The sequence below is a fragment of the Gouania willdenowi genome, chromosome 6 (assembly GCF_900634775.1).
Source record: "Gouania willdenowi chromosome 6, fGouWil2.1, whole genome shotgun sequence".
In the NCBI taxonomy this organism is placed as follows: Eukaryota; Metazoa; Chordata; class Actinopteri; order Blenniiformes; family Gobiesocidae; genus Gouania; species Gouania willdenowi.
This window is the reverse complement of record NC_041049.1, coordinates 17,585,514-17,605,119: the sequence shown is the minus strand read 5'-3', so window position 1 is coordinate 17,605,119 and position 19,606 is coordinate 17,585,514. Positions and strand designations below refer to the sequence as shown.

Here is a 19,606-nt window from a genome sequence, read left to right as displayed (position 1 = left end):
AACGTAATTAAGGCCCGAGCGCAACGATGTGTAGGTTCTTATTGTAATGCACCTCATTGAGTTTGACTTTCTATGAAGATAAAAAAATAATTATAATTTAATTGTAAATGGAAAAAAAGGCTGGTCACTGTAATTGTAATTGAATTGTCACTGAACATGGGTAATTGAAAATGTAATTGTAACGAAATATTTTAATTGACCCCAACCCTGATTTAGTCTGATCATCTGGCACTATATATATACTTTCCCCACAAATTGAGATACAGTGCTCATACTAGTGCCATTGAACAACATTTCCTTTCAGTGTGTGAGCTTGACCTTGGCTGAAGGTCATATTTAAGGTCAAGGTCAGTCTTCTGTTTTTCCTGAATTATTACTTTCAATTTAATTAGTAAAAAAAAAAAAAAATAACCCCTGCAAACTGTTTGTATGCTTCCTAGTGAGGTGTTCAGGGCACGTCCCTCTGGAAGGAGACCTCGAGGAAAACCCAGGACACGCTGGAGAGAATAGATTTCTCGGCTGGCCTGGGAACGCCTCGGGATCCCCCTGCGAGCTGGAAGAAGTGGGGAAAGGGAAGTCTGGGCCCCCCTGCTAAGGATGCTGCCCTGTGACCAAGCAACGGATAAGCGGAAGAAGATGGATGGGTGGATGGATGAATAGTCGTGATATATTCTTTAAATTTACAGAGAAAGCTTACAAAGAGGGAAGCTTTGTTGAATTTACATTTGTGAATGTAGAATTTACCATATACAATCAACAGGTTTACAATTAAATCAACTTCGTTTTTCTTATGTTCAAAGTACATGATACATTTACAATTAAAGTGAATATTATCAATCCTGCGTTTTAAGTCATTTTTTATTTGAGCCCAGAAATTAATAATTAATTAATGGACACAACAATAAAAAAAACTGCATCAAGGTTCAATATGCCTCATTTGAATTATAAACACATGTGACGTCACTGTGATGTCATTGTTGAGGTTTATGTTTAACGTGTGTATGTGTGTATTGCGTTTCATGTAGTGTATGTCATTATACGTTTATAACGTATATAATTGTAATATAGGACTGTTTGTGCAAACATAAATGGTAAATAAATCTGCTCGTTCCGTCCGTTCGTTCATGTGTGCGTCCGTGAACGCGTCACATGACTCCGTTAATCTTCCGAGTGTTCCGCGTTCACGGCGCTCGAGCTGCTCTCAATGGTTCTCCATGGAGGTGAGTAGGCAGAGCCCGGACTCTGAGCATCACCACCAGCCCTCCGACCGAGGCCGTGCTGGATGAACACGGCGTCCACCGTCTGAGGACTCTCCCCATCCTCCTCCGACCCTCCTCCGTCGAGCAGAGCTGTGGTCGAGCAGCGCAGAGCTGGGGGGGAATCCGGGAAAAGGCAGCCGCGGAGCCGCGCACCGGTCCACGGACACTCCGCCGCGACGCACCACCAACATGCTGACCCGAGTCAAGTCCGCCGTGGCCGGGTTCATGGGTGGAATCATGTCTGGGGGCAGCCCCGGGGCGGGAGGGAGTCCCGGGAACGAGATGCCGTTGAAATTCGCCTACATGAGACCCGAGTTCCTCGGTCTGTCCGCGGATGAGATCGAGTGTTCTGCGGATCACATCGCCCGGCCCATCCTCATCCTGAAGGAAACCAGGAGATTACCGTGGGCCACCGGATATGCTGAGTAAGTAGAGCCATGGCAGCTGGTGCATAAGCTGCCCATGTTCCTGTTCATCCAGATCACACGCGTTAGGCCTCACCATCCATCACCCATTCACCCACCCCTCAATGTGAATACAACCATCTTCACATGTATTCAATGACCACTTGCTGCACATGTGGCCCCACATCCAGGACCACAGCACATACATCATACCATCATACTGTACATGTTAACACCAGTGCTCAATGTATGGCTCCAGCTGCTGTTCATCAGTGTGTGATTTAATGTAAACATGTAGAAGATGCAGAGTGATACACCACCTCTGTTATCCAGTCTGAATGTAGTGATGGGAGTGGCTTTGCTGTTAAAGCTTTTATTTCCTGACGCTGCCTCTATTTATAGTGAGTGGCGATGAATCATCAGTAAAAACCACTTACCAACCGAACCATTAATATACAATACTCATTAGGCACTAATACTCTACAGTGGATTGATTATTGATCAGAATCGTTTTAGAGAAATTGGAAAGGAATCAATGGTAACCTTGTTACTTTCCAGGAGTGGTACTGTGTCCAGATCCGATATTGATATTTAATACTGGTCCAATATTGGCCAAAAAAACAAACAAACAAAACAGAAAAATTATAAACAAGAAGATGAGGCACATCCCCACGGCCCATTGGGTTGTGTGCTGGATGAAGAAGTGTAAACAGAAGTAGACAAAGGGTCCACTTTACATACATATTTAACCTTAAACATAAGAATATTCTACAATTAATTAAATAAAATTAAAAGACCCTGGAAACTAACGTAAAACTAACATAATATGAATAAACAGCCATAAAGTGCAAAACAGCCACTAGTGTAAGATAAACAAAATAATATTTAACAATTAAATAGAATCAATTAAAAAAAAAAAAAAACAAATTCAAAGACCCTTAAAATAACATCAAAACCAGTAAAACTACAACACTAGGAGTGTGACAATATCTCGATACGGCGATTAATCACATTATTTTTTTTGCACGATCGAATATCGATATGCTCGCGCTAAATATCAAAAAAAAAATTATTATTATTTATTTTGAACTTGTTTTTTCTTTTCTAAACCTTTTCTGCTTTTTCACTAAAATGTGCAGGCAGGTCTTCACAGAAATGTTGTCACTGTTTGTTGAAGAAACCAATATATTGTTGCACTATAATGGTGTCACTGGTAAGAAAGACCCTAAGAACGTACTTTCAGCTTTCCGGTACGTTCACCAGCATGTCTATTTTAATCCTTCAAATAGCTGCTCCGCCGCTTCTCAGAGCACATCAGCCTTTACAGTGCTAATGTAGGTACCAAATGTGTCCGGGCATCCTAATTAGTCCGGATTCTGACGCACATACGCGTACCAAGCATCCAAATTAGTCCGGGGTCCGGCGCACATGCGCGGAACGCGTCTCCATCCGGTCGGCCTATTTTACGGCAGTTTGTGTACTATTTAAAAGGTTGAAACCCTGCTTTTTAAAAACAATTAGAAGTTTATGCCTTGAGTGAATTCCGATTTATTTTGGTGTTTATCTTATTTTCTGTTTGGATTTGTTTGTCAATGTTGTGTATTGTGTTTTAATCCGTTTTTTTATTTTTTATTTTTTCAACTAACAATTAAAAACACCGCAAAACAGTCACATATTTAAATGTGTACTATTAAAATATTTAATATTTCAATATTTTGTAGGTTTCCATTAAAATATCACGTCCCAACAGCTCTGTCGTAAAGATTGCGAGTGAAGGAAGTGACAGTAAAACACATGGATATTTCAGCGGCGATTGTGATTTGGAGTCCGTCTCAGCGCTTCAGGAGCAGCAGCATCAGTCATTCAAACTCTCACCGAGTGTTAAGCTGCTAAGTCACTTTCTCCTCCTCCATTGCTCTTCTAACTACAGGAATAGTGCATTTATTTAATGTAAATCATAATATTTGTTATTCAAACAAAGTCAGAGCAGAAAAAACGTTTTTGGGTTAAATTCAGTGATGCAAAATGCAAACATCTGCACAATATGTGACACTTTTGGCTTTTTTTTCCTATAAGGGACAGCATGTGTGAGTGAGTTCTGTAGTGTGGCTTCTTTAGTCGAAGGTCAGGGTTAGGACACACTCAGAAATCCATCTAACTGCTCACATGACACACTTGATGTTTACATGTACGTAATTGCATACATGCAAACTCACATGATCATCTATTTACAGGCATACATGGATATAGCTGCAGAAGCATGAATAAATGTAGGCATATGTATATTGATACATGAATAAACTGACTTATTACACCAAATTTGTGTTTACGTGCATGTCTGCATCAACACACATTTACTGTATCATGTTCATACACTTATATTATACGTACAAATGTCAGGATACACATATACATATAGGGGTGGGAACCTCCGGGTACCTCACGATACGATACGCGATAAAAAGCTCACAATGTGACAATACTGAGATTATCGATATATTGGTCAAAAATCAATCTACGATAATCTATGACATAACGAGAAAATAAAAGATTAAGTGAAAAAATACAAATTTTATTTTACATCTCTGAAAGACAACACGTTGAAAAAGTGTCCAATGAACAGTAACACTGTTTTAGTGCAACATTTCTGTAAATAAATGTCAACATACCAATGTAAACGTTTAAGTATCTCCAATAGTGCTTTCTGTAAACAAAAAATAGGGTTTTTTTTCTTACCAGTGACACCATTATAGTGCAATATTCCAGTAAACAATATATTGGTTCCTTCAACAAACAGTGACAACATTTCTGTGAAAACTGAGCTGCACATTTTAGTGAAAAAGCTGAAAAGTTTTTTTAAAAAATTAAAAAAAAAATAAGAAAAAAATTGATACTTAGCGCGAGCATATTAATAATCGATTGTGCGAAAAAATATATCACCGTATTGAGCTATCGTCACACTCCTACATGCATGCATACATACTATGATGCATAATAGGTTATATTATGATATAAATAAAACTATATTTGCAACTTACATTGACTTCTCGTATTTTTTTTTGACGTCTCCTGTCGGAGTTTGGAACTGCCTGTGATGGAGTTTCAGGAGTCGGGCAGTCATCGGCTTTGTGGGTAAACGATGAAAAGTCAAAAACACTAGGGCATTTACCAGCTTTTAAAACGCATGTTCTTACACGCACAAAACTGCTGTCAGTATTAAACTTTCCCCTTTGCTTGTAATCCTCTTTACAAAAGTGTTCGCTGCAAACGCGGGAAAACTTCTTGTCTGGGAAATCTTTCAGCGTCAGTGCCGGAAGCCGTTTCTTCAAGCGTGCTTTGTTTGAAGTAGGCAAAAGATGGTAATGCACGCTTGACTGCTTGCTATAATAATTAGTTCATCCTGGAGCAATACAATGCAAACCAAACCACTTTTTCCTGGAAGTTATCGATATGTGTACGATGGTAGCCATGTTTGTTGTTGTTCTGGCAGGCACAGAGAGTGATGCGCTGATCGGCCTCTATCCTTTGACGTCACATAAAATGGCGCATCGCAGACTATAAAATTACAACTATTTCACAAAAAAAAAAACACAAAACAAAAAACGAAACATTAATGCTTTGTTTCCAAATAATTAAAATAAAGCCACTTGTCAAAGTGTTTGACTTCCCCTTTAAGGCAAGAGCCGATGCTGCAATAGCGGCTGTCGCGTATCAAACAGTGCTTGTTTTAATGTGATTGTCAAGGTATTTGTCATGTTATTTGTCCCTTTGGCTGAAATATTGGGATGTCAGAAACAAGTGTGACTGCTAAAGGACCTTTTATGAAACTGTACCAACAAGCTGGGACCGACTAATAAGAAATCAATACGTGGCCCATTTCCAAACCTGATACAGTCATAGTTTGTTTTTACTATCCTTCCCACCCTCACTATGTAATGTCGTGCAGGGGTTCTCATCTGGTCTCATCCTGGGACCCACATTTTCCCACGGTCATTAAATCATGACCCACTTTTTTTTTCTTTTTTTTTTCTTTTTTTTTTAGAATTCAACCAATTAAATTTAGTTTTTCAAAAATAGCTGTTGAAAACATACACATATATATAATGTTTTTTTAAACATAAATCTATATGTTTTTCCTTGCAACATGCATTTCACAGCATGTCTGTCAAAAAACCAGCTGTCCACGACCCACCCAGTACAGGTCTGCGACCCACCAGTTGAGAATCACTGATGTAGTGCACAGTACACTGGATTGCTGGTATAAGTGTAGCTGTGTAATATAACCAGTGTCATGTTTCTGCCCTTTTCGTCACACAAACCTTCATGGTGCTCAAGACTCCTGTCGTTGGTCTCCTGTGGATCGATGCAGTTAATGAGTTCACTACATATCAGCCTTTATCTGTAATTAAAGCCTCCTCTGTTCCCATTACTGCAGACACTTCTGCCCTGCTCGTTTCAAACACATCAGTCACTGAGTACTAGTTAAGCACTGTTTGTTTCTCTGTGTTTAAAAAATATTTACAGGTTATGTAATGACTTCTGGATTCTTACAAAATAAGACTTTTTATCCTTCAAATTACATTCAAACCATAGACTTTTGGAATAGAGGAATGCATATGACATGCTGGCAAACTTCTGTATCTTCTCTTTCTACCATTGAGTACGTTGTACGTCTTGTGACCAAATACAAAAGCTGATCAGGTGTTCCCTTTAAGTTCTCACACTGCATGTTTCAATCCAATTTGAAATCTTTAAATCTCATTATTCATGCTTGATAAAAAAGCAGTAAGGGTTGAGACAACAAGTTTTTTTTTTTTTTTTTAAAGTTGAAAACGTTTATGACCCTGTAGACCGATAGTAAGCGCAGCATTAGCATTTGCATCATAGAATAACCTTGGGCCTTTTGCAGAAAACAGACAAAAATGACACAATTCACTTCCTAAAATAAAAAAAGGACAAAATTTGTATCATTATTTTATTTTGTTTTGGGACAAATATTCTGCATTTACACACAATTTATTTTCCCATAAATAGGTGAACAAAGAGACGGAAATGCCGAAATCTTGTGCAAAATATCACTGCAAAACACAGCGATATGACAAGGACTACACCCTCAGCTACATAATTTAGGAACATTTCTACGATATTTCTCACAATAAAACGGGTGGCATAATGTCTAGCAAGTGTAGCAAAAATAGATGGACATAAAAAACCTTGCTCTATGAAATATGAAATTAATCATCAGAGTTCACTAAAATAACCGTATTTAGCATGGGTGGCATGATTTCAGGAAGTTTAATAGCTAATGGGCTAATGACATACACAGGTAAAGCAGATGTGACGGAAACAAAATAGGAATGTGTAAACCAATGCAGAAATGAAACGGGATTGGGAACAAAAAATGGGATGCTGGTGTATTTTCTATTTTGACAACACGATGGAAGGTGAGACAAGATGCTAGCAAACGACTAATGGGTCAAGGCCATTTACTGTGTTGATCTGCGTACTTAAACGTGACCCTAAGTGTGTCTGTCTTCTCATGCATCAAGTAAAAGTGGTTTTGTAGAAAAACAATGTCTAAGACAGGAGTTAATAACTCTTCCCTTATTTTGGGGGATCTGCGATCAGCCGATCCTTGCATATAAAACCGATCTTTTCTAATTCCGCAAAGATCTTAAAGTCTGTCTCTTAAAGTCAGCCCCTCTCCTCTTCTGTTGTGAGATGACTGACAGGCCCGCCCGCCAGGTCATGTGTGCTTGTGCGTGCTTGCACGTGTCCGCTACATAGGATAAAAAGATCAGTCACCCGGAGCACGGTTAGCTTAGCATGTCGTTAGTTTGGCAGTATTACACAAAAAAGAGAGCAAAGGAGGAAATAAGTCAAAACGCTACCATATTCACCATTTAAGAAACCACCACACCGCTGAATATGCAGGGTTTGAAGCTGGCAATCAAGCTAGTGCTAAAGCTAGAGCTAGAGCTAGCAGAGCAAAGAGCCAGTAAAAAGAGCAAAGCTGTGCAATTAAAACAACTCGTTTGTATTGTTCCACAGGTATTGTTCTTTTTTTTTTACAATAAAATAAGATTGGAACATTCAAGGTGTATGATGTCAGGGATCGGGATCGGCCAAAATTGGTATCGGCAGGTCAGGCTTTTAAAAAGATCAGTGATCGGCAAGAACATTGCAATCGGTGCACCCCTAAACTCTTCCCCTTCTTGTCACAACGAGTAAGTACCTTGTGTAATACTTGTTGGTCCATGCTTACACAGAATTTTCATTGATGCGTTTTACAGTTCCATCCAATTACATGCTGTAGTGTCAAGCTGAGACCAGCCATTCACAAACAAAACTTAATTCTTTACTGGTCTTATCTCCCATATTCAGGGGGAAATATCTAATTAAGATTGCTCTGAGGAAACACTGAATTTTTAGTTAGTGCTGTTTTTATTCATTGTCTTTTTTAGTTAACCACATGCAAGTCTTTAGTCCATTGTGCTTCACCAATGACTGTAGTTATTACATCCTCCCGCCCACTTTGTGCCCCAGAATCAGCTGCCAAGAATTGAGAAACAAAAAGAGCATTAGATGTCTGACAATGAAGAGGATAATTAGACTTTTGTTCATAATGGGTGGAAAGCTAAATGCATTGACATAAGTGTGTTACATTTCCGGGTAGATGCAGTCGTTCTTTCTGCAAAAGGCAAAACACTGAGGACAAAAACGTTTTCTGTAGTAGATCATTAAATACCCTGCATTGTTAAATTAAACACTATATTCATCGCTGACAATTGTTTCAGGAATAGTTTCTATATGTGAAAATTAAATGTGCATGGTAATAATTAAAAGTGTGACGATATCTCGTTACTACGATATATCGCGATAATTTTTCGCACGAACAATTATCGATATACTAGCGCTAAGTATCCTTTTTTTAATTTAAGATTTATTTTATTATTTTCAAAACCTTTTCTGCTTTTTCACTAAAATGTGCAGGTACGTCTTCACAGAAATGTCACTGTTTGTTGAAGGAACCAATATATTGTTTACTGGAATATTGCACTATAATGGTGTCACTGGTAAGAAAGACCCTATTTTTTGTTTACAGAAAGCACTATTGGAGATACTTATTCATTTACATTGGTATGTTGACACTTATTTACAGAAATGTTGCACTGAAATAGTGTCACTGTTCATAGGACACTTTTTCAAGTTATTGTCTTTCAGAGATATCAAATAAAAATTGTATTTTTTCACTTAATCTTTTTTTTATCTTGTTATGTCATAGATTATCGTAGAATGATTTCAGACCAATATATTGATAATCTCAGTATCGTCATATCGTGAGCTTTGTATCGCGTATCGTGAGGTTCCCAACCCTAGTAATAATGTTCGCTTTATTGTTCTTAATACCCAAAATCAGAGCAAATGTTGTTGAGTCATATCACTGCTTGACTGTCCTTGTTTGCATTAATATTTACTACAATGGGTGTTCCTTGACATGATTTTAGCAAATGTAATATATATTATTGATGCATCAAAATTTCAGCCACCAAAAATGGCCCAAAAGTCCAAAAGTGCATTTTTGGTTTTTGGCCGAAACACTTTTCTCATTTTCGGTTTCGGCCAATAATTTTCTTTTCGGTGCATCCTAATATATCTATTTTAGTTTTTATACTAGCATACATACTTGGGGCATCCCATATGATTTGGTATCAAGATTTGTGTACACAACTGTCATTGACACAGTGACGTATAATACAATGCTTTTTAAAATATCTAAATCGTTTTTTTTGAAGTTTTTACATAACTTATTTAACCAGACAAGTAACTAATTTGTAGCAAAGTTTCATGCTTGTGTGATTAATTCGTAATTGAAGGACAATGAATCAGACAGCTAACACAGGGGATACCCATACCTTGTCTTTGTCATTGATGCATCATTTAGGGAGTGTCTGTGGTTTCAGTGTGGCTTACTGATCCGGATTAAAGTTGTAAGATGAGAAAAGATGGAACTCAACTTCCATATTCTTTAAATCACTTAGGGTTGAAACCACAACCTGAGACCTAATGATTTAATCAATGGACCTGCTCATGTGGCAAGGCAGCCAGTCTTCAATCCAGTAGGTCAAGAAACTTTGTGTGTGGAACTACTCAAGTTTTAATCTTGACCTGATCAAATACTTGCTTTTCAACAATGCTTTTGTAGACCACATTTGTGATATAAGTAGAAATAGTTGAAAGTAGTAAAACTGTATTTGAACAATGCCTGCTTTTAAAAGCAAATTAATTTTTATAAAAGCAGTCAGACAAAAACGAAGGAAATATGATAAGATGAAGAGATAAACACACATGAACATTATGTACAACCAGACATTAAAATGATTCTCAACCCAAATTACAAAGACAGCTGAACTGAAAAACTAGGAATGAGAGGCGGTTACTCAAGGAAGTGCTCTATTCACAAAATTCCAACTGGTTTGATGAGGTTAGAGGCATCCTGTCGTTCCAGTACACCATTAATGTCTTTGTTTTCCTTGTTCAGCTGTAACACATGTGTGGCTCTGTAGTAACAGTAAGGTGCAGTTAACGCCATTCAAATGCTGCACCGACATTTTGAAAGGTAGTTTTTTTCATTTCCTTCTAAGTGCAACATCCCGTCCCACCGGGTTCAGGCAAAGATCTTCACATCTAGTAGGAGTATATCAAAATGAGGTTGTTCTGTCCTTTGATGGTTCAGAGGTCAGTGTGATTCCACAGCATGTCTTACAGCGGTAATTTTCCTGGTCTTCTAAGGAATAGTGTCCAAGGAACTGGATGACAAGTAACTAAACGTTAAAATGTTGGATTGACATGCTATTTTACCATAGACTTTCTAAAGGAGCGAATATACGAAACATAGCCTTGTTGTGATGAGAACATAGAATCCAAACACAGATTGGCTAAAATCTCCAAAATGGTGATGCCCACAATATGAAGGGATGTTGCCTGTATTTGAAGACTAAAAGTTGATATAAATAACTCCAAAGACATTTCATATGTGAGTTGGTAACAAAGTGTTATTATTCAGCTTTAGTCCATCCTCCACCTCATTTAATCAGTTCAATGGCCACGGTTACATGATGTTTTTTTATTTTTTTTTGATCATTCAGAATTCAATAATTCGGAAATAAAGTATTCTTCATGCTTCGTGTTTCCATGGAAACAGTAATTAGGAATTGAGGTTTACATGGAAGGGTTAACAGGTTAATTTGGCTATATTTGGTTCCGCTTCGGGTCTGTGGGTTGGGAAGGGCTCTGATCGGACAGGAAGGGAATGTGACGTATTCACGTTTATTGGGAAAAAATATAGAACAAATCTTTTCTTTTTGGCTACAACATAGATAAGAAGTATTTTTACTTTTGTTTTGATGATAGTTTTGAAGCAGCAGCTCAACAAAAACACACTGTTTCACTTTGGTCCGCTGAGCAGGAGAAGGAGATAGAGAAGCAAAGAGGCGAGGCAGATTTACTTTAACCAATCAAAGCCAACAGTTAGTGCAACAGCTGCTCTACCTCTACTATACAGGATTTCGAGTGGCAGGAGAACTTTTGAATGACCCTCGCGTAATTTGTCATTTGTGAAGCTGTGGGCCTGAGGCAGGGCGTCATGTCTCCTGATGAAGTCTGTTTCGTTTGCTGTTGTCCGTTTGTGTGTAATAAGTCCGTTGCTCTTAATAAAAAAATAGTCCAGTGCAACACTTGCTTCAGCCAGCCATCCTGGAATATGTCATCACCAGCACATCATCGCAGCAGGACAAGCATGCACAGAACGACCGGAATTAATTTAAAGTGGAATGAACGTGTCAAGATTGAGGAATTATTCCATTCGGAATTAAAATAGAATAAACCTGCCACTTAATTCGGACTAACGTTTAATTCGGAATGGCCATTTCAGAATTTGGTATTTACAAGGTCATTTTTAATCTTTTAATGGAATTAAAAGCTCTTATGTAAACATAGCTAATGTTTAGCTTTTTGCCTATTACCCTGGAGTTACTTAAACACTACACTCCCTTTCGATGTTTTTTCCATTTCTATCTAAGCTCATCAAGTGAATGAGGCTGAGGACCAGATAAGGATGCTGCCTTGCAGAAAACAACCCACACTCGGTCTATAAATAGAGGCGTCACACCACAACAGCGTAGGAAAGAGTCTTGTCAGTTGCTGTTTTGTGTTACTTTTACCTCGTATTGGCTACTCGCTCCCATCGTCCAGTGTTAGATGCCGATGAGCAGGTTAACAGTCAAACTGTAATAGATTAGTAATCTGGGACCGGTGTGTGTTTAGTATTGAATGGACTTATTGTTTTACTTGAATGGCTGGATGTTACAAAGCTTTGTTCCTGCTATCACAAGTCCCAAGTAAAACATTCAAGAGTGTCGTTACTTTTGTCCCTTCTGGGATGTTTTCTTTTCATGCACCGTGAGATCTGATCTTTAGTTTCTCTAGTGATTCTTTTGCTAATTATTACATTAGCCATGATGTCTAAATATAACTTATGTGCAAGAGTTCGTCATAATTTTTATAGTATTTGATGACTGAGGATTGTAATCGAGTAAAAGTTCCCTTCAGGGTGGTTGTGTAGTATTGTGCTCATGCTATAATGTGGGGAAAATAATCTAGCATTGTTATAATTTCAGGATTATGGTCTTTTATGTGATGATTGCAGTCAAAAATACTTGATTTTTAGGTACATTTTCAAAGCGATTGAGAAATAATGTGCAGCCCCTTTAGGGGATTATACGTGAGAAAATTCATGATAAGAATAATACTGCAAGTTGGCATGTGACGCCTCAGCTGGGACGTGCTGATTACATTCTTGTTTGCCCCGTGGGTCGGTGTCAGCTGTCACACAAACCCAGTGTTGGATCTCAACCTGCAGCAGAGCATCTGTCCACTTCCGACCCTGCTTTTGATTACCAAGTGATTGGCCCGATTGTGTGAAGAACTCGTCTCGATCTTGACAAGATCCTCACACTACTGACACTACATGGCTGCACTGACACAATGTGGGCACATGTAATGGACTTTAATTTGTGCAATGACATTAGGTGTTGATTTGTCGGATAATATGGAATAATGCGGTAATGAAAAAATTACAAATATTGTGGTGGTACATGCAAACTAACCTTATTTACACACTAAAGTGACTGTCCTATTTTATCAGGGCTCTGTTAGCTTAGCAGCAGCACTAATATCTGATTTTCTTTGGGTTTTAGGTTAAGGCTAAAAACCACTTGCTGCCTTTCTAATTACAATTCTGCAGTTAAAATAAAATAAAGCCTGTGTGTTATTTGCACACAAATGCACAGAAACTGAGTAGATTTTAAAGTATATCTAGCTTTATCAGATCCAAACATTTTCAACATTTGTTTTGTTGCAAGGCAAGGCAAATTTATTTGAATAGCGCATTTCATACACAAGGCAACTCAATGTGCTTTACATGATAAAACATTCAATTGTTTAAAATCAATAAGAACATTTAAAATCATCAGTAAAATCAATTCAAATCATCAACAAACACATTACATCAACAACATGACCAAAAATCTCTCTCAATCATACGCAGTAGAGAAAAAAAGTGCCTTTAACTTTGATTTAAAAATGTTCACATTAGATGCTGACTTCAGCTCTTCTGGCAGTTTGTTCCACTTCTTTGCAGCATAACAACTAAACACAGCATCACCATGTTTACTGTGAGCGCTGGGCTCCACCATCTGACCTGTGTCCATAGATCTGAGAGATCTGTAAAGCCACAGACTAACAGGTAGAAGAGCTGAATCGTGTTTTAATTGTGTTGCTGGTAGAGTTGTCACGATACCAAATTGAGTAACCACGATACTATACCAGACAAAGTATCACGTTCCGGGTAATATCGCGATACTGAAGCCTTTTTTTGTTATTAATAATTTGTGTTTATATTAAGTTAGAAATACTTTTTAATTACTTTTAGTGTTGTTTGGTACATGATAAGAGTACATGAACAAAAGCATATAAGCAATAAAAAAATGAATAAATGAAGTTAGAATTTATATGGTTGAAATTAAAAAAATAATCATTCAGTTTCCTTTGCACATCATTATATGTTCAACTAATATAAATCAACTTCGGATAACAAATCCACTGTCTTTAAAAAAAAAAAAGAGCTATTTGACAATATGCTTCTTCTCCAACATAATAAACCATAGAGGATAAAATATAATAAACAGGAACTGATTTCCTGAGAAAACTATATTTGTATGCATTTTCTGGGTGACGTCATATAATTTGTAAATATTGTTTGTACATTGTAAATATCTCTGTAAATAATAGAATAAAAATTAAAAGAGATCACTCTGAGTCCGTGCGGAAAAAAAAAAAAAAAAGTGTTCCCTCCTTTGGCTCCTATAGCTTGGTGACAGCGCCTGCACAGTGAATTTCCTAAAGTTTTCCCCTCTCTGCCTCATTTAAAGCCAAAATATTTCCAAATGGGACTTTTGGAGTTTGGTTTTTGAGCAAAATTAGTGATGCCACTGATGACGACGCCGCAGCGGCAGGCTCTCTGCTCGGGCCCGGTGCTTCTGCCATGTGTTGTCTCGTGTTTGTGACTGTAAGCCGTGCACAAGTCCAGGCGAGACAGAACTTTAGCTCGTTGTTTGTTTTGAAGCGAGTTTCTGTCGAAGCGGAGCTGTCTTCATGAAGTTCTTTCTGCCGGCAGAAACACACGAACAGCCAATCAGCTAACAGACGGGCGGACCCAAGCGTGCAGAAACAGCCTATCATATCTCATCCCCAGTAACAAGCAAACAGCCAATCATTCAGCAACTGTGGAGTTCGGTAGCCATATTGGTTTGTTTTCAAGTGAGTAGTGTGCAGTGAGAAGCCGGGAGGAGAGTAGAGGCAGCCGCTATGTAGCAGAAACTGGAACCGGTAGTATCGTAATCCACAGTAGTATTGTCATGTAGAATTTCTATTATAGTAGGAACCGTTACAATTTGGTACAATGGGTATTGTGCAACTATAGTTGCTGGTTAGGTTCTTGGATTAGCATAAGGCAAGGAAAGGCAAATGTATTTGTGTAATGAATTTCATACACAAGGCAATTCAATGTGCTTTACATGATTTAAAAGTGCAAGATATTTAACAGTTTAATAATCAACAAGACCATTAAAATCAACAGTAAAAACATTTAAAATCATCAGTAAAAACTTCAAATCAACAATATGAATAGTGCACAATGCTAACATTGGTTGGTGTGGGAGTTTAAGGTATTATGTGCACAGGATAATTCACTCTATCCTGAAAAAGATGTTGAACCAAAAGAGGGCCTGTGTTAGCATTTGACCTTTTTCGGTCTAGATCACGTCTGTACCAGTGAAATGCTGATGCTAAAAATTCTTTCAAATGAGATATGGATCAGTTAGCTCATGTCACCACTAATTAAGTATGTATTTTTACTTTGTTTCAGGGTAATAAATGCTGGTAAGAGTGCGCTTAATGAGGACCAGGCGTGCTGCGAGGTTGTCGTGGCAAGAAGGAGACCCATGAGCTACTGCCCCCCCTCCACACCAAGCAAGACCCCCACTGCCAAACGACGCAACTCTTTACCCAACGGAGAAGGTCTGGGTTTCCGAATGGAGCACAGCAAAGTGGGAGAGGTGAGAATTACCCTAACATGTGGACATGTTTATACTACATATATTATACCAGCGTCATGTTCTTAGGTGTGGCCATACCATACAGCCTTTCATTGCCTGTGGGGGACAGTCACTCCAGTGGTGTCTGTCATTGTGTCCTTGGGCAAGACACTTCACCCACATTGTCTAGTATGAATGTAGTGTGTGAGTGAGTGGTGGTGGTCGGAGGGACCGATGGCGCACTATGGCATTATCCTGGGTTCCACTTGCAGCTGGAATTCTCCTCTGTGGAGGCGACCGGGCAGATTATGAGGATGGCAGAGGCCACCAGCCCAAGTAACCGAGGACATAATCTGAATTGCACAGATTTTCCCGGATGGAAAAGCACGAGGCATGCCCAAGAAGCACCGAGTGCAGGGATAGCCCCAGAAGGATTATATCCTATACTGGGGACAACATGCTCCATTCGGCGTTCATCACAAAACACACTGTCAGACAGGTGACGTAATAAAATACTGTCCCAGTGCACCGCACAGACACCTTCGGGCTTAAGAAAGGCCAAAAAGGGGCACGAGGTACCGTAACATATTCCCCGGAAAGCACATACTTTCTGGGGAGCATACATAAATATGCGCCCTACAGACCGACACCAAACGCTCTGTCTCACACAGCGCAGCAGGAAGGCATGCTCAAGCATCCTGAACCCGTATTTCTTGAGATATCTGTTCAGAGCACATCAAACCAAGATAGGACCCGGACCCCCCCTGTTTGGGGAGCAGAAAATACCTGAATTAAAAACCGCTCCGACACATTGCGGGAGATCCTTTGTTTAACTGTGAGAGGATTTCCTCCTGAAAAACATGGGCCCATTCTCCCAGGGCCTGTGAGAGTATAATGCTGGCAAAACAAGGAGGCAGCCTGCATCATCCCGTTATTGTCCGTAACACCCAGGGCGGGGCTGCGAGCTAGGCCCATCTCATGCCCATTTCACTTCTAACAGCAGAACCTTCTTTTATGACCAAAACTCCTTGTGTGTGTGGGGAAAGCCGACGACTCCCAACAGTTGATTCGTGACGTGGCGGAATGTTGCCACTCAAGAAGCGAGCTGATTGAAAGAGATGCTGCGTTCAAGGCAACTCGGAACTCTGCATTTCAGAGTTGAAAATTCCAATCCCAGAGTTTAGCGGCAGCATGTCCAAATATCTCAAATATATCTTAAATTTTGGATTTTTTTTTCCTGACTTTACCAAGGTGGTGTTCAAAGTCAATTTTTCAAGTAGGAGGTCTGGAAATACAGAGTTCCGAGTTTCTTGGAACACAGCATGAAATCACGTTGTTAGATCTTATTTGATCCCCCGAGATTTCTGGCTTGGAGAAAGATCGGTGGTCAGACAGAGCTGTTATGCCTGTAGGGTGCTGTGTTGACACACACACAAACACACAGTACGATCATAACTGTTCTGTGACTGATTGTTTATCTTCATGTGTGGGGTATCTAACAGATAACGTATATCTTCAAATTCAGGAAATCTTTATGCGCGTACTCCACCTAAGTCTGTAGTTCCAGCCTTGTCTTGTGTACTCCGTCAGTGTTTTTGTCAGATCTTATCATATCATAAACACCCTCTCATATTTGTTTGCTGTTTAATAGGTGCCAGCAGGCTCCCCTCAACCCTACCCTGTGTTTAGAGCAACTGTAGCTAAGGATTTAAGCCATTTATGCAAGATTCTTGACAATTTGTCATTGTGTGTCTTCACAGAGTCGTACCAATTCAATTATTGGCTGTGTGGAAGAATACTACGATCCACACGTATCAGCAAGCACTGCCTTGGTTGACTGTCGCTAATCTTTATTTTTTGTAACTCATTCAAATCCTTACTCTTGCTTATTTGTTCTGCTTCCAACATAAACTAAAAAAATAATTGAGTGATGCACTAATATGGATTTTTTTCTCTCAATGAGAGAACCTCAAAATGAGAACCTGGCAAAAAGATGAAAATTCTATAAATGTTTTTAATAAACATTTTTACATGAGTAAGTAATTCCAAAATAGCCCTTAATTAAACAAATTGCAATTTAGGATTTGATATTGGTTTTGTTTAGTATTTGTTTTCATTTTGAACAACCATTACCAATTAGTTATCCTTTTTTTCTAACGTCAGAAAAACTACATTTTTGCATAAAACATCAAAAGCTACCTGGTGCTTTTTTCAAACATAATTATTTTACTATTCTTTGTTTACAGGGAAGTTAATTAATACATTTGTTTCTCTGAAAAGTTGATATATATTATAATTATAAGAGTTAAATTATTACCAAATAATCCATTAAGGCACGTCCTATATGCATTTGTTGAACTGTAAGTGTGACAGTACTCAAACTGAAAAATGTCTCTTTACGTATTTCATTGCATTTGGACGATCTGTGCAGTGGCTGTTTCATATTTCTTCCAAACATGACAGATGTATGGTGACTTAGTAGGTGTCGGATAAGGATATTTGAAGATGTTTTCCCTCCTCTGAGAATGTAAATGTGCTATCTTCCTCTGGTACTGTTTAGGAACTCCATACAAGCTTTCAGTCCCACATGTGTTGGTTAGCTTAGCATGTAGCGGTTGGATGAACAGGGTCAGAGGGTAAAGCAACAGATCTCATATGTTATTGGGTCAATTTATCACGGAAAAATTGTCTAAGTGTGGCGATTAGAAAAACATATTAAAAGTTGACGTTATGTTCCGATCATTATTGTTCATCCCTAGCAGGGCAACTACATTTTTAAATTACAATTATGTCTTCAATTATCCATGTTCAATTACAACTCAATTCCGATTACATTGACAGACATTGTTAAAAAATATATATATATTTTCTCTCTGAAAGCCAATTAAAATTACATTCTCGAATATTAAAGTTCAGTCCTTTATTAAATAAGCCCAAAAAACATAACCATCCTCTTGTGTTAGCTTTCTGTTAGCATCTCTAATGATAAGGAGTCAGTTTTGACCCATGTCTTAGATCAGCTGTAAAATACACTAAAATATAGCGATGTAACAATTAATCGTAAGGCAGTTAAAAATCAATTCATAGGTATCACGATTCACATCGATACTGTGAAAATGGAATCGCAGTACTTTTTTTAACCAGCAGAAGTGTTGGCGGCGGGCGGAATCTGCTAATATTTCTTTCTGGCCGCCTTCTACTTTTAAACATGTTCATAAATGATTCCTTACCCCTTTAGCACCAAAAAATATCTGTAATATTACGTGAATATCTGTAAAAGTCACGTTTTTCTATTAGCTCTGTCTGCGAGCATAGCATCTTTTCTTCACTGCAAGGATATCTGCATGCCAACTGACCACTGGATTACCAGCACCCTCTGCTGGTCCAAACAAATATCTGACCTAAATACAGTGAAAAAAATGTTTTGTTTTTTTTTTAAGTCCAATTGTTAAGGCACAAAATACATTTTCAGTTGCACTTTTAAAAATAACTATTATGCAATTTTGCATTGTTTACTATAGAACCAGATTTTAAATTAATAGGCTTCTTCTTCATTTGTATTATTCCTTTATTTATTTCATTCAAGATTAATTTTTAGTTAAATTGCATTGTTTTGAATAGTTCATCAAGGGATTCTTTTGACAATGAAAAATAAAACGAAAACAGTATAGTTTTTTATAGTTTTTTTCCCCAAAAAAATAAAGGAATATTTTTCAGTCATCATTTTTCTACAGTCCCATTTTGTAAAATAAATCGTGAGAGAATCGTATCATGAACCCAGTATCGTGAATCAAATCGTATCGGGTGTTGAGTGAATCATTACATCCCTACTAAAATATATTATATATCATCTAATTTGTTTCTCATCTCTTGGTTACCTTGTAAAGATTCCTTATCCTTGAAACTATTGGTATTAATATTTTGAAATTTAGCGGTTTTTCTCTCAGTATATCCCTCAATTTCAATTTTTTTAATGATTGATTGATCCTCAAGAGAACTGACAGGTACACTTAATATTAAACGTATTTCAATAATTGTTAATTACATATGTGTAAGCCATAGAACTATAACATGGTTCCTGAGATTTGCATTTACTTAATATGTAAATGACACTTTTTATAGAAAAAGTCAGCTATCTGAATTAAATTACAATTACAATAGCAACATATTTTTCCAGTTAAAATTACAGTTATAATTACATCATAATTGTAATTATTATTATTACGTGATTACAATAATAATTTACCCCAATCCTGATCCCTAGTTTTATTTTTTAGTCATAATGTAT

General features: G+C 38.0%; 1 protein-coding gene across 1 annotated transcript in view; it reads left to right on the top strand.

Annotated features, from left to right (window-relative positions):
- The first annotated feature begins 1,154 nt into the window (after nucleotides 1–1,154).
- LOC114465634 (protein phosphatase 1H-like) overlaps nucleotides 1,155–19,606 on the top strand; it is a 37,037-nt gene continuing 18,585 nt past the window's right edge. Inside the window, exons 1-2 of the mRNA XM_028450782.1 lie at nucleotides 1,155–1,684; nucleotides 15,150–15,339. Coding sequence (XP_028306583.1) covers nucleotides 1,449–1,684; nucleotides 15,150–15,339 — 426 coding nt within the window. The 5' untranslated portion in view covers nucleotides 1,155–1,448. The remainder of the gene's footprint in view (nucleotides 1,685–15,149; nucleotides 15,340–19,606) is intronic.